This window comes from Sceloporus occidentalis, unplaced genomic scaffold (genome assembly GCF_023333645.1).
Source record: "Sceloporus occidentalis isolate IW3139 unplaced genomic scaffold, rSceOcc1.0.p SCAF_11, whole genome shotgun sequence".
NCBI lineage: Eukaryota > Metazoa > Chordata > Lepidosauria > Squamata > Phrynosomatidae > Sceloporus > Sceloporus occidentalis.
This window is the reverse complement of record NW_028316991.1, coordinates 23,755,657-23,778,420: the sequence shown is the minus strand read 5'-3', so window position 1 is coordinate 23,778,420 and position 22,764 is coordinate 23,755,657. Positions and strand designations below refer to the sequence as shown.

General features: G+C 44.5%; 1 protein-coding gene across 1 annotated transcript; it reads right to left on the bottom strand.

Moving 5' to 3' along the window:
• Positions 1-59: 59 nt before the first annotated feature.
• On the bottom strand, positions 60-19,160 carry LOC149305712 (polyamine-transporter SLC45A4-like). Its single transcript, XM_089477429.1, has 7 exons — positions 18,923-19,160; positions 7,180-7,368; positions 4,768-4,947; positions 1,694-2,763; positions 1,510-1,609; positions 881-1,092; positions 60-425 (listed from the first exon to the last, which is right to left on the bottom strand). Exons 1-7 carry the CDS (start codon positions 19,158-19,160, stop codon positions 60-62), a joined length of 2,355 nt encoding a protein of 784 aa, XP_089333555.1.
• Between the last annotated feature and the right edge of the window lie 3,604 nt (positions 19,161-22,764).

The following is a 22,764-nucleotide window of genomic DNA, read 5'->3' as shown; positions in this document are numbered from 1 at the left end:
ATCCTCCCGCGATGTATTCCGCCATGGAATGTGTTAAAAGAGTCTCGTCCATCCGGGGCTCAAACGGCCGATTCGGTCTCCACTTCGCCCGAAGCCGATGCCCCTTTAGGAGACAACTTCAAAACGGTGGGTTTCTCCGAGTCCGTTTCACCCGCGATCGCTTCTTCGGGGGGCTTTTGACGTTTGGGATCTTCTTTTGTGTCTTCTGGAACTTGGGGGTAGATGACCAAGAACGCCGCGGTGAGAAATCCCAAGAACGATCCTATGGACGCCACCAGGGGTATGACTCTCACCGTGCCCACAGCATCGACCACGCCGCCCAGGGCCGAGGCCACCAAGATCTGGGAGATGTACACCTGGCAGGAGAGGATGGCGCAGTCTATGCCGAAGCCGCGCTTAGAATTGCCAGGACTGTGATGGATGTACTGCGGGGGGGAACAAGAAACATAACAGACATGGAAATGGAACAAGACTAAAGAGTTTAACGGCAAGGACGTTCTTTCTACGGGGAACCGGCACCAAACATTAATCGAAATTCTAAATACTCGCAGCCTAGATTTGGTTTTTCTCATATATTCTCAAATTTTCAAGTTGGGAATATCCATGGTCTGGGGCTTTGGGCCCCGGAGCACCCAGCTGGCTTGGTTTTCTATTGGCTGGGGTAACATTATCAAAATCCAAAATCTAAAAAAAAAGAGCCAATTCAACATCTCTTGGTGCCCTATGAGAATGTGATTTGGCCTGAAGGTCACTTACAAGGTCGTTCTGCCCTACCGAGGTCACTCCCTGAATCCGCACTCAACACATCCTTTAGCAATGTTCACGGCACAAAGAGCAGGTGTCGCGTGAATGAACCGGTACACGGAAGGGCCGCGCTTACCTCCTTAATTTCATGGTACTGTCCGAGAAGAGCGTAGGGGCAGTACGAGATACTCATGGAGACGATTCCCATGGTGCTGATCATGATCATGGAGACGTACACGTTCGGGAAGATGGACATCACCGCCGTTCCGATGGAGAATCCTAGGGTTCCCAGGATGTAGATCACCTTGATGCTAAGGTCATAGTTATCCAGGTATTTCTGTAATAAGGCTGCATAGAACGGGGTGCCGACATTATTAATTATTATTAGTATTAAATTAATGTGACGACAGCACGCGATCCCGGGAAACGCAATTAAATGAGGTAAGGGATTCTGTTACAGCCCGGCTGAGGTCCGGCTCCTGACAAACCGGGCCACAGACAGCTCTATGCAATCAAAAACAAAGACATCTCCTGAGCTGGCCCTGTATAATGTATAGTTAAATCAGTGAGTTAACATTCAATAACTCTCTCCACATTAACGCAGCCTCCTGTAGTTTTCTAGTTTAATGCATGTTGGAGTAGATGTTGTATGTCACCGCGTTCAATGGCTACAGTCTTTGGCCAGAAACCGAAACAGCCTCCCAGCAGAGGTGGTAGAGGTTAGTACAGTAATGGGTTGCATGGGTTTGGACGGTAGGGTCTTACCTGAGCAAATTGCAGCTGTAGCAGCATAAATCACGAGCCCCCAGCATCCCATCTGGACCCCCGCGTTATAGTTATGCAGTTCCGTGGAGTTAAAGAGAGCCTATGGGAAACACAAGGAGGCGTTAGGCCAAAGGCAGGGGCAGCTGAGTAACGGGTTGCCGGTTCATACGCCGCCGTGCCTTACCTTAGGGTCGCCTTCGAATATGACTTGCCCCATGAAGTCCGTATAGAACACGGCCTCGGCGATGATGGAGAACCACGTTAACAGGTGGCAGACGCAGAGGCGCATGAGCTCCTTGGGCATTTTCAACATAGAAAGCCACAGAAGCCTGACGGTGGTCTCCGTCTCCCCTTCCTCGCTCTCCGTATCGCCGCTGGAGTTGGTGGCCCCGCTCTGGTTCCGGTGCCGTTGCCTCTGGCGCTGCCTCTTCTGCATGTCGTAAATGTCGTTCATGCTGCGCGACGACTTTATCAGGAGGATGGCGTTGGCTCTCCGGAAGCGGTAGCGGTGGGAGCCGACTTTGCCGTAGTAGGAGAAGGTGTAGGACGGCTGGCGGTAGAACATGTGTCTCTTCCGACGCATGGAGTTTGCCGTGCAGGACTGCTTCATGCCCATCGTCGCGTGCCCGTTCATGCTCTCCTTGGGCAGCGCGTCGCTGCCATTGGGGACTTTGGCTTCGTTGATGTGATTATCTAGTAACATCTCCTCTTCTCTCTCGTTCTCCCTGAGGAACGCGGAAAGGCGGTTAAACTTTGACCTCATGAGTTCCTGGCTGGTGCTACGCGGGGTGTTTGGGTAGGAACCGTCCTGAAAGATGGAGGGTTCGATCTCGCTGAGAAACAGCAGCTCGGATTCGTAATCTAAGGTTGCGTCGGGCATGTGCAGGACAGAGTCGCTTTTACTCCTCACGATGTCCACCTCGAGGAAGTCCAGGTTCAGGTCGTTCTCCGACTGAACGTCATCCGGAAAGTTAAAGTAAGGCTCCTCTTCGTTGATGACGTTCAGCCGGGACATGGGCGCGATGGTGCTGTTTAGTTTGACGCTGGAAAGGGTGTCCCCTTCGTCCTCGAGGCGGTCCTGCTGAGGACTGTACTGTTCTTCTTCGATGCTGAAGAGGTGGAGGACGACGGACACCGAAAAAATGATGGCTGCGAAAAAGAAAAGCACTTGCTCTTGAGATTTGAACATGCTTCCGAAAAACGTCTGCGTCCAGTCCAATCCGCCGAGCATGTAACCGACCGCCCCGCCAAACCCTGCGGAGAGAAGAGCGAGTGAGCGCCAAGCAGGGCTACGGAAAACCCATAGTCGTGAATTGTTACAAATGTAGAAGTATTTACTATTCCAAAATCAATTATTGTGAGAGAAAGGGAAAGAAAAATATGGGAGCGAAAGAACGAACGAACAAGAGAAAGAAAAAGAATGAAAAAAAGAAAGAATGAGAGAGAAAGAGAAGGGAGAGAAAAAGAAAGAGAAAGGGGAGGGAGATAGAAAGAATAAGAGAAAGGGGAAAAAGAAAAAAGAAAGAGAGAGAAAGAAAGGGAAAGAGAAAGGGAAGGGAGAGAAAAAGAAAGAGAAACGGGAGGGAGATAGAAAGAATAAGAGAAAGAAGGGGAAAATGAAAAAGAAAAAAGAAAGAGAGAAAGAAAGGGAAAGAGAAAGGGAAGGGAGAGAAAAAGAAAGAGAAAGGGGAGGGAAACAGAAAGAATGAGAGAAAGTGAAAGAACAAGAGAAAGAAAGGGAAAAGGAGAAAAAGAAAAAGGAAAGAGAGAGAGAGAGAAGGGGAAAGAGAAAGAACGAGAAAATGAAAAAGAAAAAAGAGAAAGAGAAATGGAAGGGAAAGAAAAAGAAAGGGGAGGGAAACAGAAAGAACGAGAAAATGAAACAGAAAGAGAAATAACGAGAGAAAGAAGGACAGGCAGCAAGAAAGAGAAAGAAAAAGAAAAAAGAAAAAAAAACTGGGAAAGAGAAAGATAGTAGAACAATAATAACAAAATAAATGATAAAACTAAGCAATAATAATAATAATGAGATTATCAGAGGGGCTTCCCGTGGGTGAAGGAAGATTCCCCAAGCCCCCCCCCCCCCCCCCCGGGGCACCTGTCCTGCTCCGCTATAGGCTGACCGGTGCTTTTTGAACTGCAGGCTGCTGCACATCTGGAGGCTTCATCACTGGAAACGCCGCCGCGCAGGCGCTAAACATTTCCCAGAACTTTCTTCTTACGTCGCATTAAAAAAGGTTCGCTGCGTCCTGAATTAGAGCGCGGTGCCGCGGGTCAAACAGCACGCGAAGACCCTCTGTGACCCCGCCGCCAGCTCAGACCGAGCCTCATATAGAACACAACAGTCTCAACGTCCCGCCCGACACTCCCGCTATTCATTTATCGATTCTCCCGTAAGGTTATGGCGCATCCAGCGGCGGCGTAATAATACCGAGAAGGTCAAAATCTAAGACGAGACCGACTGATTACATCTTTACGGGCAGATTACACGGGGGGGGGGGGGTATTTCAAGAGAGATAAGGGACGGTTTTAGTGGAAATCTTCCCCAATTGACCCATCAAGTGCCGAGGCACACAAGGGATGTCAATCACCGGACAGGGCATTTAAAGTCCAGCCAGGCCCCCTCCCTCGCTGACTTCGCTAGTCCGGGATTTGCCCCGGGGCACCGCTGGCTTAATATCACTGCAAGAACAAGGAATTTACACCCCCCCCCCCCACACCCCGAAGCTGGTTCTGTTATATAAATACCAATCATTTTAGCCCAAATCATTAATGTCATCAGATTACGGTAATCTTCCAGCAATTTAAACCCCGTGCCAGTAATTCTACTTTATACCCCGACCGCCTCACAGGACTCCCGGCAGCCACAGCGAGACGATAACTTCGGAATGCGGGCCTGCGCTCTAATCAGGGGTATTAAACAGATCGGCGGAGACTGCGGGGGGGCAATGTGTCCGGCTTAGGGGGGAGAGAAGACAGAGGGGGGTGGGAGATACATTTTGATATATAATGGGGTTTAATAAAAGTAGAGGAGGGACATTTATTTCAAAAGAGGAGAAACGTTACAACAAGAGACCGGAATCTAACACTAGAGGATCAGAGACTGAGATGGAATGGAAGGAAGTTTTAATTTATTGAGTGGGTGGGAGACAAGTGGCACAGCCTCCCAGCAGAAGTGGTAGAGGGTAATATGCCTGTTTTCAGAGACAGGTGACTTCTTTTGCCCATTAAGCACGTCTCTAACCCGTCCGCACGTACCGGCTGAAAAGGCGTGGATATTAAGTGCCATGTCCTGCTCTTCAGTGTCTGCTACATCCAGTAAGTAAGCCCGGATCGGGCCCTCGGTCGCATCAGCACTAAAATCCAACACCACCACTCCGAGCACCGTCAGAACGATACCGATTGGCTGCCTGTCCGGAACATCCCCGATGGCGAGACCTGTGTGACGCAGCGACAGAGAGGGTTACGGGGGGAGTAAAATGACAAATAACCCCCCCAGCACTGTATACAGTAATATAACCCCCAGCGCTGTATACAGTAATATAACCCCCAGCGCTGTATACAGTAATATAACCCCCCAGTGCTGTATACAGTAATATAACCCCCCCAGCGCTGTATACAGTAATATAAACCCCAGCGCTGTATACAGTAATATAACCCCCCAGTGCTGTATACAGTAATATAACCCCCCAGTGCTGTATACAGTAATATAAACCCCAGCGCTGTATACAGTAATATAAACCCCCAGCACTGTATACAGTAATATAAACCCCCAGCACTGTATACAGTAATATAACCCCCCAGCACTGTATACAGTAATATAACCCCCAGCACTGTATACAGTAATATAACCCCCAGCGCTGTATACAGTAATATAACCCCCCAGCGCTGTATACAGTAATATAACCCCCCAGCGCTGTATACAGTAATATAACCCCCAGCGCTGTATACAGTAATATAACCCCCCCAGCGCTGTATATAGTAATATAAACCCCAGCGCTGTATACAGTAATATAAACCCCAGCGCTGTATACAGTAATATAAACCCCAGCGCTGTATACAGTAATATAAACCCCAGCGCTGTATACAGTAATATAAACCCCAGCGCTGTATACAGTAATATAAACCCCCAGCACTGTATACAGTAATATAACCCCCAGCGCTGTATACAGTAATATAAACCCCAGCGCTGTATACAGTAATATAACCCCCCAGCGCTGTATACAGTAATATAACCCCCAGCGCTGTATACAGTAATATAACCCCCCCCAGCGCTGTATACAGTAATATAACCCCCAGCGCTGTATATAGTAATATAAACCCCAGCGCTGTATACAGTAATATAACCCCCAGCGCTGTATGCTTTATGGCGATGCTAATGAAGTCTGTTGCTCCATAGACTTTCATTAGTCAGAGTGTCTGACTGGGTGATTAAGACTGAGCCATTCTATTGTTTGCCACAGGCAGTATGATAAGGAGTGGGGGGGGGGTTCAGATAACAGAGCGAGAATGGCTGATATGCAGCTGCCTGAACACAATATATTATGGGACAAAAATACAAATTTGATAAATGAACATCCCAACTGGCTCTGCGTTCTACGGATAATGTGAGACGGGACAGAAAACACACGATTCTAACACTCAAATGGGGTTAATGTACTAAAGTAGTGAGAGCTGGCAGGAGAGCTGCAGTTTCACTGACTCTTATGACTGTACAGCTGCTTTTGCATAGATCTGAGTGGCAAATATCCTGAAACTTAAAAATAAACAAAATAATGACATTTTAAGCTGATTTTTGGCATTGTTGTCCCTTTGTTTCGCTACATTTTATATAAAAGCAGCGCTATCAGCAAAAAAAGGTGGGAAAATAACTATTCCCACGCAGACCAGAGATCTTCCACCGGTCTTGGTGAAAGGGGGGGAAAAAGCTTCAGAAAAAAAAAATGTCAAAAAAGGAGATAAATTTTGGGAATAATAGTGGAAACAGGATGCGTTGTTAGATAGGCATTAAAAGAAAAATGGTTCACAACAGGAAACGTTTCTCTGTGAACAGGTTCCTTCAGTCTTCCCATGCCAGAGAGGAGAGCGGGCACCCTCCACCGCCCCACTCCCCACTATCTATGCGTGGAACGGAGCAATTCTTCTTCGGCAAGAAAAAAGAATTACAAAAAAAAAAAAAGCATCCGAGTGCCAATGCAACGCGAAGGGTTAATGCGCGAGATGCACCCTTTGGGGTTTATTCGACCATGAAGACCTTCAAGATGGCGCAGGAGAGTTGCAGTTTCATAGCTTGAATAACCCTGTATAATTAATCTATAGCACAAGCACCCAAATTTCACATCGCTGATTGATCCGTACATTATGCAGACATTTAACAGACGCACTTCACCAAGTGTCCAGCGGGCGGCGCTGTGAGGGTAATGCCATCGGTTATGTGTAACACGCGCACGCGTTTAAACTACCCACCTCTCTACGGGGCTGTTTTTTACATATCCGCCGATAGTTATTTAGAGAACTATATAAAAAAAATTTAATTTACGGTAAAACCAAAAAATAAATATTAAAATAAAATAATAATTCTTACTGAGTACCTTCCAGGCTAGCTAGTGGCACAATGGGCACTTTGGGCAATCGTATTAAAGGAAAAAGGAGGGTTTATTTTGTTCTCACCGATAACTGAACCATTGAGGAAAAGTGCAACTCCCAGCAGAACGCCAACGCACAGGGCGAGGATAAAAGGCCGCCTGCGGCCCCATCGTAGCGTGCAGCGGTCACTGGCTGATCCTATGAGAGGAGTGAAGATCAGACCAAGAATTGGACTCAGGAACCACGTCAGACTGTAGTACTGTTCAGGAAGACCTGAAGGGCAAAACAAAAACAAAAAACAGAATCATGACTCCCCTTCCCTATTTAACATGAACAAAAATGTATACTTTCAGCACAATTTGATGCTATGAACATTTAACAGCAATAAAAAGAAGTTTCTGCATTTGGCAAAACCCGTTCTGCGCATTCTACAGTACTTTTAAAATGTTCTAAAAGCCGGTCATGTGACATTATTTAAAAGGGACACTCCGACCATCATATGCCCTTTAATGCATTTGGTAGCTAAGCAGTCCATTTAAATGTACGTGCCCCCCCCCCCATAATGCATTTGCCCCTCTCCCAGCCTCCAGTTATGTTCCGTGCGGATCTGCGTCGTGGCAGAAAGCACCCCCATTGATTTCAATAGGAGCGTTATTGGATCATGGATGAAGCGGTGCGCTTCTCCCTATGGGCTTTATTTTTATTTATTTTTACTTTTTGAAGAAAACAAGTTACAGTCCTCGGCCCCCCAAACCCACAGAGTTGTTAAAACAGATTAATTGTTGGGTAAATAAATTGTTACCAGGGCCAGAGTTTATAAAGAGCCAGGTAAAATTTGTTTTCGCGGATCTAGGCCAAGCGCACCGCTAAGCCGGCAATACACACGCAAGTACAATTCACTAAACCGGCTATGAATGAGCATTGTGCGAGGCCCAAAGCATCGGAATTATCCCCCCCGTAAGCCGATCATTGTTCGGGGCTTCCAGGAATTTTCTAGATAAACACTCATTAAATTAAAGACCTTCAAAAAAAAAAAAAAAAAGGGGGATGCAAATAAAACGGTAAATCCGCGTCCGTGGAAATTTAACGTCCGATTGTCGGTGGATAAAAGAAACACAAGAGGCTGAAACAGATGAGGAATGCGAACAATGAGCCGCCGCGTTCCGCCTTTTATCCGCTACCTGCGGCCGTTTGTTTACGGGGATTGCCGGCGCTGGGGAGTCATCCCGTTGCAATTCACACCATCATCACATTGAGTAATTCCCTGTGATCTGTCCCCGGAGGTATTTCGAGGTAATGGGAGTTATGTGCTAACCAGCAAATACTTTACATTGTATTCAGTTAACCCTTTGAATTCCGTGGTTGAAGGCCAGCAAATTTACACTAATATATATCTATATACATACATACACACACACACACACACACACACACACACACACACACATATTTACACTCCACGCAGGGGAACACTATGGAGGGTGGTCCATCCATGCTGTGCTCCGTTAAAAGTGGAGCACCCGGATGTGACATCACATCCCGACGCCCAATAGAAAATATAGCGGCGCAAATGGGGGGGGGCGGCGCTGCTCTGCGTTAGGTCAAGGGCTGGGCTCCGCTGGGTGTGGCTATATTATTGAACCTTCCCCTTTAATGACAATGCCCCGCCCCCCTTAGGTCGTAGAAACACTATCAAAAATGTGAATTTTTAAAATAAAAGCAAATATCACGTCCGGTTTGGTATATAAGTCCTTTTACTGAAATTCAAGTATTAAAATGGCGATGTTTGCAGTTTAGAATTACCGCGGCAGCCAACTGGCAATGAAATCGATACCCTACGGGGGTAAAGCGGAGCACAGAATGGATCCAGTACCCATCTCAAAGTTAAAAAAAATAAAAAATCTTTTTAATCCCCAAAAGCTTAAAAGCTGCCCTCATGCCCCTTGCCAGTCCTCTCCAGATGCTGAAATTAGCTTTATCTGTAGAGCCGATATAACATACGCCAAGGTAAATATATTAAAAACACATGCGTGATATATATACCCCTCAACAATTCAGGTTCCCGAACCGGGGTAACTGTGCCGGTGGGCGTCATTAGAGACTCGGAGAGCTTCAGAGCGCCACGAGGCGACCCTGGAAGTTTTCCAGCTCCCTGAGCCGGTCAGGGGAGATAAACCGGCAAGCATCGGGACTGACCGCGAAAAACCGGGACACTTGGGAAGTAGAAGTATTTGTAAATCATATTCAATAACTGGTTAGCTATTTCCTAATATAAAAAATCTGGACATTTAATACATTTCAAAAACAGTGTCCCTTCCAAGGACACGGCCCTCTTCCCCCTCTGTACCGGTACGTCTCAATAAACGTCCATCCCCTCTATCCTCTATTTAAATGTTATTGTTTCACAGCGCTACGGAATCTGTTGGAGCCATATAAATATAATAACTGCATTGTTACCGTGTTGGGGTGCCCATTCACGGCTTAAAAAACCAACCCCGCTGTGTTTATGCTCTACAGGCTTGATCTGCCAAAAAAAAAAATTAAATAGAAAAAATAAAAAAATGTTTTTGTTTATTTCGCAAAGAATTGAAATCCTGTTTTTATTGTAGGAGATTTTCACCTTTCGGTGGGAAACAGGAACAGAGGCAATAAAAACAGGAACACAAACAAAAAAAGCTTTATTTTAAAATTCTGTCGACAACATTCCATAGGAAGCTCTTTTTTTTTTTTTTTTTTTAAAGACATCACACAAACCATGAAAAATAAAAACGGGAAACAAAAAAAAAATAAAAAATAAAATAAAAAAAACAAGGGGGCTCGGTGGCTCCGGCGATCCTGTTTACCTGGTCTGCCAGATAATATATTATTGGGTAAAATAAGCCGTGGGCTTCCACTGAGATTCACGGAACCTCGGATTTCCCAGAGACTTCCAAACAAACAGGACACGCGACTTATAGTAAATAATTCTTTTTGAATTTTTTTTCCCTTCGGCGAAAAGTCGGCTAACAATAGTGAGAGCAACGCGAGTCGCGGTTCACAGGAAACGCTGACTGTGTCGGCGCGGAGTGCGAGGGCTCTGTGAGGTCACAAGTTACCACGGAAAGGAAAATAATAACAATTCTCCTCTTAAAGATTCTATCGCGTCTTTCGCAACAAATAAAAATAACTGTAACCTCCGACTCTGGGGGGGGGGGGGGGGGTGTTATTTTGATCTTGAAACAAAAAATAAAATTTTTATTATTATTATTATTTTTATTTATTTAAACTATGTATGCTGGGAATGAAATATATATAAATATATTTCTATTATTAATATTTTTTTAATTATTTACCTTAAAAAACATATATATATATATATATATATTTTTTTTTTAATTACTTATACAAGCAGGACCGGGTGCAGTGTACACGGAAAAGCACATGAAAGTCATTCGATACCCCCCAGAAACTTTCTATCCATTACATCGGAGGGCCGGAGGAGGGGGGGGGGGGGATTCAGGTGGCTATGTTAAAGGAATCTAAATGACTTCGCTGGGATCGAGATGCGTCCTTGAAGGAAAGACATCTTTATTTACGGCCATAAAATAACAGAATAGGTGAAGTGGAAGGTTGTTCAATACAGAGGTGCACTCAGGCAATGGCGGGGGGGGGGGGGGACTTTGAAGCAAGGGAAACATTAAAAAAAATATATAAAAACTTTGACCTCCAGTTACGATTTAAAGGGACAGTACAACCAAAAAGCCTCCATTTACAGCATTTTACGAGAATTTTAAAAGGCGTTGAGAAGAAAAAAAAAAAAAAAAGAAAAAAAAAAGGAAAATACAGCTATTTCCTTCAGGAGAAGCTGCAGCTCGCAGTCTACTACACGGTCTGAAGATCACTGCCGCCGATTGGCTGCTTGATGCAGGCAAATACATTTGGGGGGGTGATGCTGCAGACCACACACACACTAGCAAGGGAGACGCTACAAATATTTAAAGAGACCCCGCACCCAAAGCCTGCATTAAACTGTATATGATGGCTGGAGGGTCCCTATACTCCGGGACCAGTATCTACTTCCACGTTGATACCCACTCTAGGAAATGTTTGTGCAAGGAACATTTTTGGGAAGAATGCAGGGCTGTATATTGTTGCTGTATTTTGTTGCTGTAAAGCTCCAATCGTAGCGCTACGGAATATGATGGTGCTATATAAAACATTAAATAATAATAGCGGTTGTCTCTGACATTTAAAGGGAAATCCAGCAAGATTAGGAAGCGAGCGATCAAAAGTGGCCAATTAAGGGGTGATGGCCGCTGTCCACCTCCCCTCTTGTGTCTTCAACATTCCTTTAGAAGGAATATACAAAAAAATAAAAATAATATCCAAAAAGGGGAGCGCACAACGTTAAAAGCATAAAAAGGCACACATTCAGATTCCTGGGATGCTGTTAGAATAATAATGACTTTGTTTTGTGTATTTATTTGTCATTATTATTCTAGCAGCGACCCGGGAATCGGAATGCCTTTTATGCTTTTTTACGTTGTGCGCTCCCCCTTTTTGGATACTATTTTTTTTTTGCTGTGCTCCAGAGCTCTCAAACAGTTAAAGCGTCTGATTAGATACCGCTAAAGATTCGCATACATTCTGCGGGGGGAAAAAAGGCGACCGCGGTAAGATTTTTTTCCTGCAAAATCTCTCTAAAGAGAGCGCCCGAGACCCTTGAAACGCTCGTCTCACTATAAACCTGCTGCTTATAGCAGATATTTGGCGCGGCGTCCAAGCTGCTTGTCCGCGGCCTCTGTTTGGAGATCTGATATCCATGTTGTGCGCGATCGTCGCTGAAACCCAACACCTGTTTTGCACATTTAGATCTGATGCCACGAGGCGGTGATCGCCTTCCACGCCAGCAACTACCGGGGCGGCCTACGGGACGTGAATTTATTATCATAATGAACGCTGACACACCAATCACACAGAAAGCGGGAGCAGACGAGGTTAATGATAAACGTTGTTGCGTTCTATGTTAAAGGGACACCACAGAGCCCATACCTTTTAAAATAAAGGCTACTTTTTAAGAAGAAGCTGCAGCTCCAGAGCTGCAGAATACCGTTCCCACCATAGTCTCGGTTTTGCAGCCGATCCGTGTCGGGAAAGAGCTCAATGGGAGCGCTCCTATAAGGGCTGGAGCGTCCCTTTAAGACAGATAGTATAAATACACCATCAGAGAATACATTTTTCCCGAAAATCCAAAAAAGGTGTTTTTTTTTCCTTTTTCTTTTGGTACAAGAGCTCTGCATGGGGCGTAAATACAAGGAAAGTGATGAATAAACTTCAAGGCATACTTATTATGCCTCTTCGATGAATCACAATGAATAAAGCAAGCATAGCAGGATGGCTGCAGCTTCTTTTTTTTTTTTTTTTTTATTACTACTAATAAAGTTTTTGTTAAAGTTGCTTAAATCAGATCAGAAAATATAATTTAAGCTTTTAAGATCTAATTACCCGAGGATTCTTTCTAAAGACACTGAACACCTGCTAATTATCTACCAACCCCCTGGAAAGGATGTTTATTGTCAGAGTCCTGCACCGGTTCTAGGAAGGAATACACTCCCTTCATCCCTTTTGGTGTAAGTAATGCAGTCCCCTTTAATGCATATCATAGCTGCACGGTCCCTTTAAATTTTCCTGGTGTCCCTTTAACAAATCCTTGGGGGGGGGCTTCTGCGGTATTTGCCCCCTTGGCTGCCTCTAGAATGTCCGAGCTGTAATAGCAAAAAAAAAAAACCCTCATTTTAGAAAACATAAGATTTTAACTTTATAGTATTAATTCATCTTGGAAATACGACGAGGCAATAACTAAGCCGCGTTATTACATATATACAAACCGGCAGCGTAAACAAATATCGCTTGCCAAATTTAGCCCCCCCAGGGGCCGTGACGAGGGTTAGAAGTGTAGATTACCCTGCGCATGTTTGGGGGTTTCTGCGAGGACTTTGTTAAAGCGACAGAGCCGGCAGTAATGACTCACACGGCTAACGCGGCCGGCTACATAAACAGCCATAAAAGGAGAAACACATACCGAAAACTCACAATACGCAGAAAAATTTAGAAGCAAACGTACTTAAAAAAAAATAAAAAATTAAAAAAACATTTACAGCATGCAAAAACAATCTAACTTCCCCAAATCCTCCATCTGACGGCCTCTAAACAAACCCGTGATTTATTATTTATATAGCGCCATCATATTCCACAGCGCTGTAAATAATATATACAATGAATTATAACACCCCCCCCCCGTATATATAGAAAATGGGAGCGGCCAGCGGAACTTCCTGTTTTCAGAATCATTTCTGTCCCCTGCAGAATCTCCCCCATACATTTGCCCCTCGATCCCAAGCTCTTAACCCCCAAATTGTTTGGCCAAAAGATTTAAAGGGACCTCGGCTATCATATGACGGCTGGAGCGCCCCTTTAACGAGGCGTGACATTTCCGCCAAAAGTCACACACCCAGGCGGAAGACCCCCTTTAGGAGAATACAATTGTTTGTAACCAGACAAGATGTCAAATGCGGACACCAAGAGGACTACAAGTCCCATAAGCCGTACTCGGGTTTGCTGTCCCTTTAAGATAAAGAAAGCCGCGCACGGGATTAGCGTGTAAAGCTATAGCCTAACATGGCGCGGATCGCACACCAGCTATGAGCAGCTCCTGCCAAAACATGTCCCAGATTAGGTTAACGGCTTTATCCACAAAAAAGGAAGAAAAAGGAGAGAAAACAATCATTTAAAGTTGCAGCCCCGCCGATTCTGCTGAATGTAACACTTTAGCAACCAATCGCAGCATTTAAAACAAAGAAACTGCCAGCAAATCGGCCCCATCGGCCCATATAGTCTACTTTAATCAGTCGTTGGTCTCGTCTTAGATTCAGGAGCCGTATGCCTACCCCATGCATGTTTAATACCCTCGCTTTATTACCCTCTACCGCTTCTGCTGGGAGGCTGTTCCACTTATATACCACCCTCTCAGTAAACTTCCCTACATATAAGTCTCTAGCCCTCTTGTTATTAACATCACGCCTTGAGCTGCTGAACGCCCAAACCCTTCCTATGACTTATTCTTTACATCATGTAAAATTTTCTCTCATTCATATTATTTTGAAGGGAACACTTAATTATCATGTGACACAAAGGCAGGCACCGATAGGTTGTTGTGCAATTAATGCCCCATACAGATGGGTCGTCCCATAACCGAACCCGGCAATGACAACCAATCACTGGTGTTATAATTCAATGCTTAATGAATTTCACTTTTAAAGCTCATTCATAATTTCTTTCCTTTATTTCCCGTGAACCCCCCCCCCCCCCCCCGTTCGCTTTGGAATCTTCCTTACAGCTCAAGCAGGAAGTTGTGAGCAACAGGTCCCTCCCTAACGCTATTATCACAGATATCTCAGGGCGACGGGGAGATTTATACCCTGTGACGGGCAGAAAGATGGCGGCTCCCGCGTACGGCGCAGCATTCAGAATAAACAGGATTAACGTTCTGTATAAGGCTTGGGATCGAGTTCAGATTCTGAATTCCCTTTAAATACGCGGCAGGGCAGCGGATCGAGACGGCATCCTGAGCCGAGAATCCGCCACGTGGGGAGCGAAGCAACTTAATAGCTCAGGGTCTTCTCTCCTTACTCCGACACGAATATCTCGGCTCGTCCTGCTGCCCCTATATAACCTGCGCTTTAAACAGTCGGTTTCGTCTCAGGGGCCATATGCCTATCCCATGCATGTTTAAATACTGTATTAGCCTCCACCACTTCTGCTGGGAGGCTGCTCCACAGATCTACTACTAAACTGACTTTGCTGATTGACAATTTTAGCATTAGCGGTATATACCGCACCGCGACGGCTGAAAGAGTTAAAACAGATTCCAGCCGCCTTGGCTGTTATCATTAAAAGGGGAGGGGTGTAACTAAAAATGTTATCCAATCCAAACACACAGGGCGCACTCCGTGTTTGTTCATACGCTCGAAAAACCTTAAGCGAAAACAAAAGACAGATAAGAACGACAAACACCTAGTCCGCAGACCAATTCCCTAAAAAATAATACTAAAAATAAATAAAAATACTAAATACATTTAAAATAATAATAATAATACTAAATACATTTAAAATAATAATAATAAAAATACTAAATAAAATAATAATAATAAAAAAAAAAATACAGAACACCAAATTTCTGAAATTCTCCCCAGAGGCCTCCCGAGTTCCCGGTCATCGCTCGCCCCGAAGACATTCACTCACTGGAGGTTTGGGAGGCTCTGAGTTGAAGTTCACAGTTGGTGTTGAGTTGGTCTTCGACCCAAAGACACTCATTGAGTCCATACAGGTCCGGGTGTTCTCAACAGGTGAGCCCTTCCCCCTTTCCCCAATACTTTATTGGGTTAAACGCAGAATAATGAAATATTCACAACTTTTTAGAAGAAAAAAAATATATATAATCCTACAAGGGAGGTCACCTCGGGGCCAGACTCACCGGAAGACTCCTTCACTCAGTCTTTGGACAAGGAGGAGAAGGGAAGCTCACGGAGGGGTTAGGGTTACTCACTCTTCTACAGTGGGGGTGTCCGTGACATTAAACTGTCTCTTTAGGTTAAGTTACCCCCCCCCCAAATAATTGCGGACAGCAAGGAAACCACTTCATACAGGGGCTTACGTGTAATATACGTTTTGTTTTATCGATAGGGTGGTAGATAAGTAGAACAGCCTCCCAGCAGAAGTGGTAGAGGCTAATACAATGAGGGAATATAAACATGCACGGGATAGACGAGACCCACTAATGATTAAGGATTAAGTCTTAAACCGGACAGACTAGACGGGCCACATGGGGCCGGTTTGCCGTCGGGGGTCTATGTTTCTGTGCTCTGTTCCGGGTAGCAGTGCCCCGTCTGGACTTCCTGAATTGTTTTGTCTGTCGGAGGAGGGGAGCAGCGATCCGCCGGCTTATTATTGTGTTTCTCATTGTTTATACACTCCCAGGGTTTTTTTCTTCCCAATAGAAATCTTATCGCCGTGAAGCGAATGGAGAGAAGTAGATGGGGTGGAAATTTCCACGGACGCGCGGCACTCGATGAAGGGACCGATGAGTCACTGGGGTTTTTATATTACAAATATCTGCCGTTGCGCAAGCTGAACGTGCATTTCAGAAGGTGGGTCCTTTCAGCAACATCTACTAAATAATAATAACGATAAATGAGAGTTTATGAATCATTTATTAAGACTGCCCAAGGCTGGTGCCGCTTCTTCAATCTACAAATAACTTACTGGGGAGGAATAACGATGCTGACGCATAGAACAGGAAGGTGTGACGGCTGGGTGGTATATATTTAAAAGGGGCACTCCGTCCCTCCTTTGCACATCGCCGCATATGATGATTTTAAAATGTCATTATATACATATAGAGAATACACAGGCACTTAAAGGGTTAAAGCCCCCCCTATTTTCACACCACCACCCCTGTATACATATTTGGAAGATGTTCAGATTATATATATATATAATTAAGAAAAAAAAAAAGAAAAAGTAAAATGTGTTAATTTTTACGCAATAAAAAGCTAAATAATGATCCCAACTGCATAACATTACATTTTTCCAGGTTTAATTTTTTTTCCCATGTTAAATCAGACTTGTTTCTTAAATGAAGATCACAATCAGGAATGTTTGTTAATCAAAAAAATATTACACTTAAAAAAATAAATATATATATATATATATATATATATATATATATATATATATATATATATATATATAAAATAAATTGCATTAACACTGCGCAGATGTTGTAACGGGGAAGTGATCCGCCTGCCAGCAGTGAATGTTTTGTAATAATTTATTACCTATTACAATATCTGAATACGCTTTCCTGGCAGATGGTGGCATCCAGGACCTTGAAAAGCCGGATAAACCTTCCCCGTCCATCGAGATAAAACAAATATTTCTGAAAGCATTCGGTTTGCCGAGGGCCGGAGGGCACAGTCACGGCACCTGGGCGATTGGGAAATCGCAACTTCCAGATGCACCATATTTATGGCCGCGGTTTTTAACCCTTTAACGCTTCACTGAAGGAGTGGTGGATAAGTGGAACAGCCTTTCACCAAAAGTGTTAGAGGGCTAGGACGGTTTGGCAAAATAGACGGGCCAAAACGTTCTTATGTGCCAATGAAATCTTTACAAACAAATATCCCGATGGCCAGATATACATAGGATTCTACGATGGGCACGGCCCATAGTCTCACTTTCATAAATTCTGTTCCTATAGTAACAAGCTTTCTGCGTCACATGACAATTAAGCATTCCCTGAAAAATAATGAACGGGGCAACATTTTTCAAGATTAAAAGCGGTTACGTATACGAAAAGGTTTGGTCATATACTAGGAATTAGTGATGCTGCATTTGGTATGAGAGGGTGGTAGATAAGCAGAACAGCCTCCCAGTAGAAGTGGTAGAGGGTAATACAGTGAGGGTATTGAACATGCATGGGATAGACATACGGCTCCTGAATCTAAGACGAGACCAACGACTGATTAAGGCAGACTAGGTGGGGCCGAATGGGGCCGATCTGCCCGTGGGTTCTATGCTACAAAAGTTACAACACGAGAGGGCAGTTACCGGCATGCGGCGTGTTGTTGTGCCGCGCTCCGGGGCTCTGCTGGGAATCGGAGGATACTCCTCCACCCAAATATTTATTCCCCCTCAGGAAGTCATGACACCCGCTCGTCATGGCCGCATTTCCAGCTTCCCAGAGCGGCAGCCTCCAGAAAGAGGCGTTGGACTGGTTTCGGGGGCCGCTGGAACGTTACACGCAGGCGAGGTTAATGTTAAAGGGACGCCGCGGCCGTCACGGGCTCAACATTAAACTCTGCCTGTTATAATCGCGCTTACAGAATGCAATGTAATGAAATCACGAGAACCAAAAAGGGCAATTAACTCCCCAGCCATCCTCTGGCCACCATCTTTAACAGCGCCACGCATTCCACGGGCGGGTGCCAACGTTCCAAAGAGAATGTGAGGTCACGCGTGTCCCGGCCCACGCCTGCTCCCTCCAACATGAAACCTCCACTAAATAACACGCGGCAGGGAGGGGGCGCTCAGAAGCTCGTTTTGTGCCATTAAGAAAGAAAGGTAAGCGGGGGGGGGGGTGTTGTAACAAACACGGTCACAGGGGCTGCAATGAACGGGCGGCCCCTTTAAAAGCCGCCAGCTGAGTTAGCGGCACCTGTGCAGGAAGTGGGAGAGAGAGGCGCATGCAAGCTGTTTGGGGGCTAAAATGGCACTGTGGGACATATTGCTTGGTAAAGGGGGGGGGGGGTCTGAATTTTGGCACCTGAGCTTTCTAGTTGATGGTAAGAAACAGGGATATCGAACAAAACAGGGGGGAGAAAAACCCTTTTTCTCCTCATTTTTATATTCTGGGGAGTTTAAAAAAAAAAAAAACCGCTAAATACACCACGTTATATATCCCCTGCTGAATTTACTTGATGCCCCGTGGAGTACTTCAGCAAAAGGGAGGAGCCACGGCATGCACCATGTGAACAACCTCTCCCCCACGCTCCTCCAATCGGAGGCGAGGGCGTGCGTGGAGGCTCCGCCTTTTGAGGAAGCTCTCCGCGAGGCCCGGTTAGCCGAGCGGATACCGGGAATACGGGAGAAGAAGCAGAGCTGCGGGAAAGAAGAGGATTGAGGGAGCTTGCACACGGGCTCCATGCTTGACCCACACATTTCCTGGGACTGGGTAGGGGGGTATGTAACGGGTACACACGCACAATTGCCCTCGTCCATAGGCACTTACCGATTTGCAGCAAAACTGGCGTCACCAGCGCGGTCTCCATGGCGTAGCAAAACTCTCTGCCGAACATAACCGCGCCGTTCATCACCCAAAGACGGACGGGGATCTTATCGATGGAGCCCTCGCTGATCGTCTCGTCTCTGCTTTCGCTCTCCCGCGCCTCGTCCTTCTTCAGCCGGGCCAAAGGGACCTCCTGTACTTGCATAGATTCCGGGTCGGCATTCTGAGGCGCCATCTTCATCACCGCACACAAAAAATATATATATATATATTCTTAAAGATTCTATATAAATATTAATACTATATTTCTCCAAAGATAAATAAGGTTTTCTTTTCTTTTTTTTTTCTCCGCTCTGTCTCGTTCCTCATGCAACTAATACTTGTATTCCTTGGTTCTCACGCGGAGTTTTCCACCGCGCTCCGGATACGCGCCGTACAACAGAACGGGTTTTGGTGCTAATTCAATCATATGGCTTAGTGGTTTACTGTGAATTAGAGTTAAAAATCCATAATCGCCATTCAGTTAATACGAGTTTCATACTTTCTATAGAGGAGGTGGTAAAATTAATGGTCTTGGTATTGCAGTTTGTAAAGGCGTCGCAAAAAGGAGATCCGCTGTTAATCCCCATCGAGCGGCTGATTAATCTGCAAAAAAAAAAAAAAAGTTACAGTACGAAAGGGAAACAATTAAGCGTGTTATGGGTCTGCGGGCGTGCGCTGAAAAAAGTCAAATGAATGGCTATAATTTATCCGATTTAAAACACATCTTACTTTTAATTTAAAAAAAAAAAAAAAAATGAAAAAAAAAGGAAATAAATTAATTTTATATATTTTAATTGGTTAATTAAAATTAAATTTAAAAAAAAAAAAAAAAAAAAAAAAAAAGTACAAAAAAATTTGAAATAATTCTTTAAAAATAAATATACAGAAAATACTCCATAATAATAATTTTCTATGTGCTAATAATCAACTACTGACAGTTCCTGCTGTTTCTATACACATTATCGGGGCTTTTAGGGCAGTAGAACCCTGCAATACCCTCAGCAAGCATTCTGAGCTACTAAAATTAAAGAGGCAGCAAGGGAGGAAAGATAGCAGCATCAGGGAGAGGAAAGAGGGGCACGAGGAGGGCCTGGCTAAGCTGAAGAGGGACACTTTGGAGGTGTGACCCCGGGGCAGATTTTTAAGCAGGCTCCTGGCTTGGTTAGAGTTAAAACCCGCACGGTGGGAATAGCGACTGCCCCCGGCTCACAGGCGTTTAGCGATAGCACCTTAAATAGAAAGCGATAAGACGTTCCCACCGGGAGGACGCGCCGGTGCGGCCGCTCCTTACCTCTCTCCTTTGAAACGTACGCGATTTCTCAAAAAGCGTTTTGAATCACAGATGAGATAATCTACGAGCCCCCCCCCCCCCCCCCATTCACAGCGTTCAGGAAGCACAGAATTGTTAAAAGGATTATTAGAGGAAGGGTGGTAATTCGGGCCGTATTTAAGAGAACATAATGCTCACAGCCCGATTCATCCAGAGCTAAAAAAATCTTTCCCATGTATCCAAAAAACAAACAAAAATAAAAAATTATCTTCCTGGCGAAATAGCAGGCCTTGGAAGTTTTTGGTTTGTTTATTTATATATTTTTTTATTTTATTTTTTAAAGTTAACCAATTATTTCTCCGGCAGAGAGTTCCGGATGCTACACACCATTTATACAATAAGCTACTAATTTTTAATTTTTTATTATTATTTTCTTTATTTTTTTTTTAATAGGAGGACAACAGTCCTAAAAAAAAAAACATCTTACAGCCCCGATGAGACTGCTGACAATATTGCAACGGGGACTTGCACATGCAGATTGGGACATTCCATGACATCATGATGCTGTTCACGTGACATCACAACCCACCAGTGATTTAGGCCGGACCGTGCTTAACATTACTCTCCCTCTGGGTGCACTAACCGCGTATTACGGTTTTTTGTGCAGAACAGAGCCAATCTGGGTAATCGTTACATGTTGATGTCCATCCCTACGGTCTAGTCCTTTCATGGTAAGCCTTCACACGTAATTATGTATAAAGTTTATATAGCACCATCATATGCCGTAGCGCTGGACCGAATATGCAGTACATCAGATCATTTGGACCTATAGAAACAAAAGGTCGTGAGGATTCTAGAATAGGGAACATTAGCAGCCGACAGAGGGGAGGCCTTGGCTGCACAGAGGTTACTGCCCCCTATAAATGTGCAGCACCCCCTACTGGATGAGGTCATGCATAATACTGCAGGCCAAACCTCAAATTCCCACCGTAACCCCCCAAAAAGTAGTAAAGTATGTCAAAGTGTATAAAATGTCATTAAACACAATATTCCTTCCAATAACCAAGTCCAGAACACACAACAGAGGACTATGACCTAAATAACAAAAAAATTAGATTTTTTTTTTTTTTTTTTATTATTATTATAATTTTGTTTTTTACACGATTGTTTTTTGTTCTATTTCCTACCTTCCAAAGCCCCTCCTCGCTCGGCAGAGCATTTCCTTAATACTGTCTGGGAAATACACACTTTATACTAAATTTTTAGACAGTAATTTTTGAAAATATATTAAAAAAATATATAAAAAAATTTAATGGAGTGAAAAAAAAAAAATAAAAATGTAAAGAATGTAGTTTTCCTAAAACAATTAGAATGTTTAAAATTTTCTTCCGTTTCACTAAATGACCTTGTAAACGCTCAGAAAGGTCTACAAGAGATTAGGATGTCGGCCCCTGGACATCCAAACAGATGAACGGAGCAGCAATAGCCGAAATCAACAACTTCCTCTATTGTCCTGCTTGTAAGTTAACGGCTGCGGCTGCCAAATCACGTGACTTCCCGGCCGAAGCGTACAGTCTGTACGATACAACATAGAACCTGCAGGCAGATGGGCCCCATACGCCTATCCCATGCATGTTTAAATCCGCTCACTGCATTAGCCTCTACCACTTCTGCTGGGAGGCTGTTCCACTTATCTACCACCCTCTCAGTAAAGTAAAACTTCCTTCCATCCCATCTAAGCCTCTGATCCTCCAGTTTTAGATTACGGCCTCTTGTTCTCCTCTTGTTCTGGAGCTGGAACTCCATACTGCATTGTTAAAGGTGCTGTTCCACCGATTGTTCTCTAGCACATCTAGCAAATAAACCGTAGAAGATCTGCCGTTTTAGTCTTGCTTTTGAATCTTTAATCGTGTATTAAAAACACAGAAGCATTTAATATGTTACTTTAGTTTCTATGACAACCTATCGGTGTCTGCTTATGTGTCACATGACGATTAAGTGTCCCCGCAAAAAAATTGTAAAGGATGCTAAATTGTAACTTGATTGAAGTATTATTGTGGGAAGGGTTTGGGCATTCAGCAGTACCGGGAATAATGGGATTTTAACGCTGCCACCAGAGCAGCCACTTAAAGCCAATCAAGAGAACGGGTTACATCACGGATACCCGATAGCCAATGAAATTTGTAGGACTTCCTCGAAAAGGATCTGTTGCCGGGGGTAACCATTATGTTGTTAAAGTGTATCTTTCTGAAAGGTCTTGTGTCGTACAGAGTGTTCCTGTGTCGCTCGGATCTCTCCCACGTAATTGCAGGCTTCCTATTGTGCGCCAGAAAAACAATGAAAACGTACGCTTTCCATAGAAAGACCCATTCTTAAAGGGGCAGCCGAGTACCCCAGCCCGCCGCGCCAACTAGTAACGCATAATAAAGAATCTGCAAGTACTATAACTCACCTGCAGTAGAAGCTGCAGCGCTGAAGCTCAACGCCACTCCAACTGCACCAGTTATACAGACCAAGGGGTCAGCGGCAGGAA

Bases quoted from the DNA above. Each gene is read 5' to 3' on its own strand.
- LOC149305712 (XM_089477429.1), bottom strand. From the start codon at position 19,160: ATGAAGATGGCGCCTCAGAATGCCGACCCGGAATCTATGCAAGTACAG. The intron at 7,369-18,922 runs GTAAGTGCCTAT...TTTGCCCTTCAG, and splicing joins GCCAGTTTTGCTGCAAATCG to GTCTTCCTGAACAGTACTAC. The intron at 1,610-1,693 runs GTAAGGCACGGC...TGTTTCCCATAG, and splicing joins TATTCGAAGGCGACCCTAAG to GCTCTCTTTAACTCCACGGA.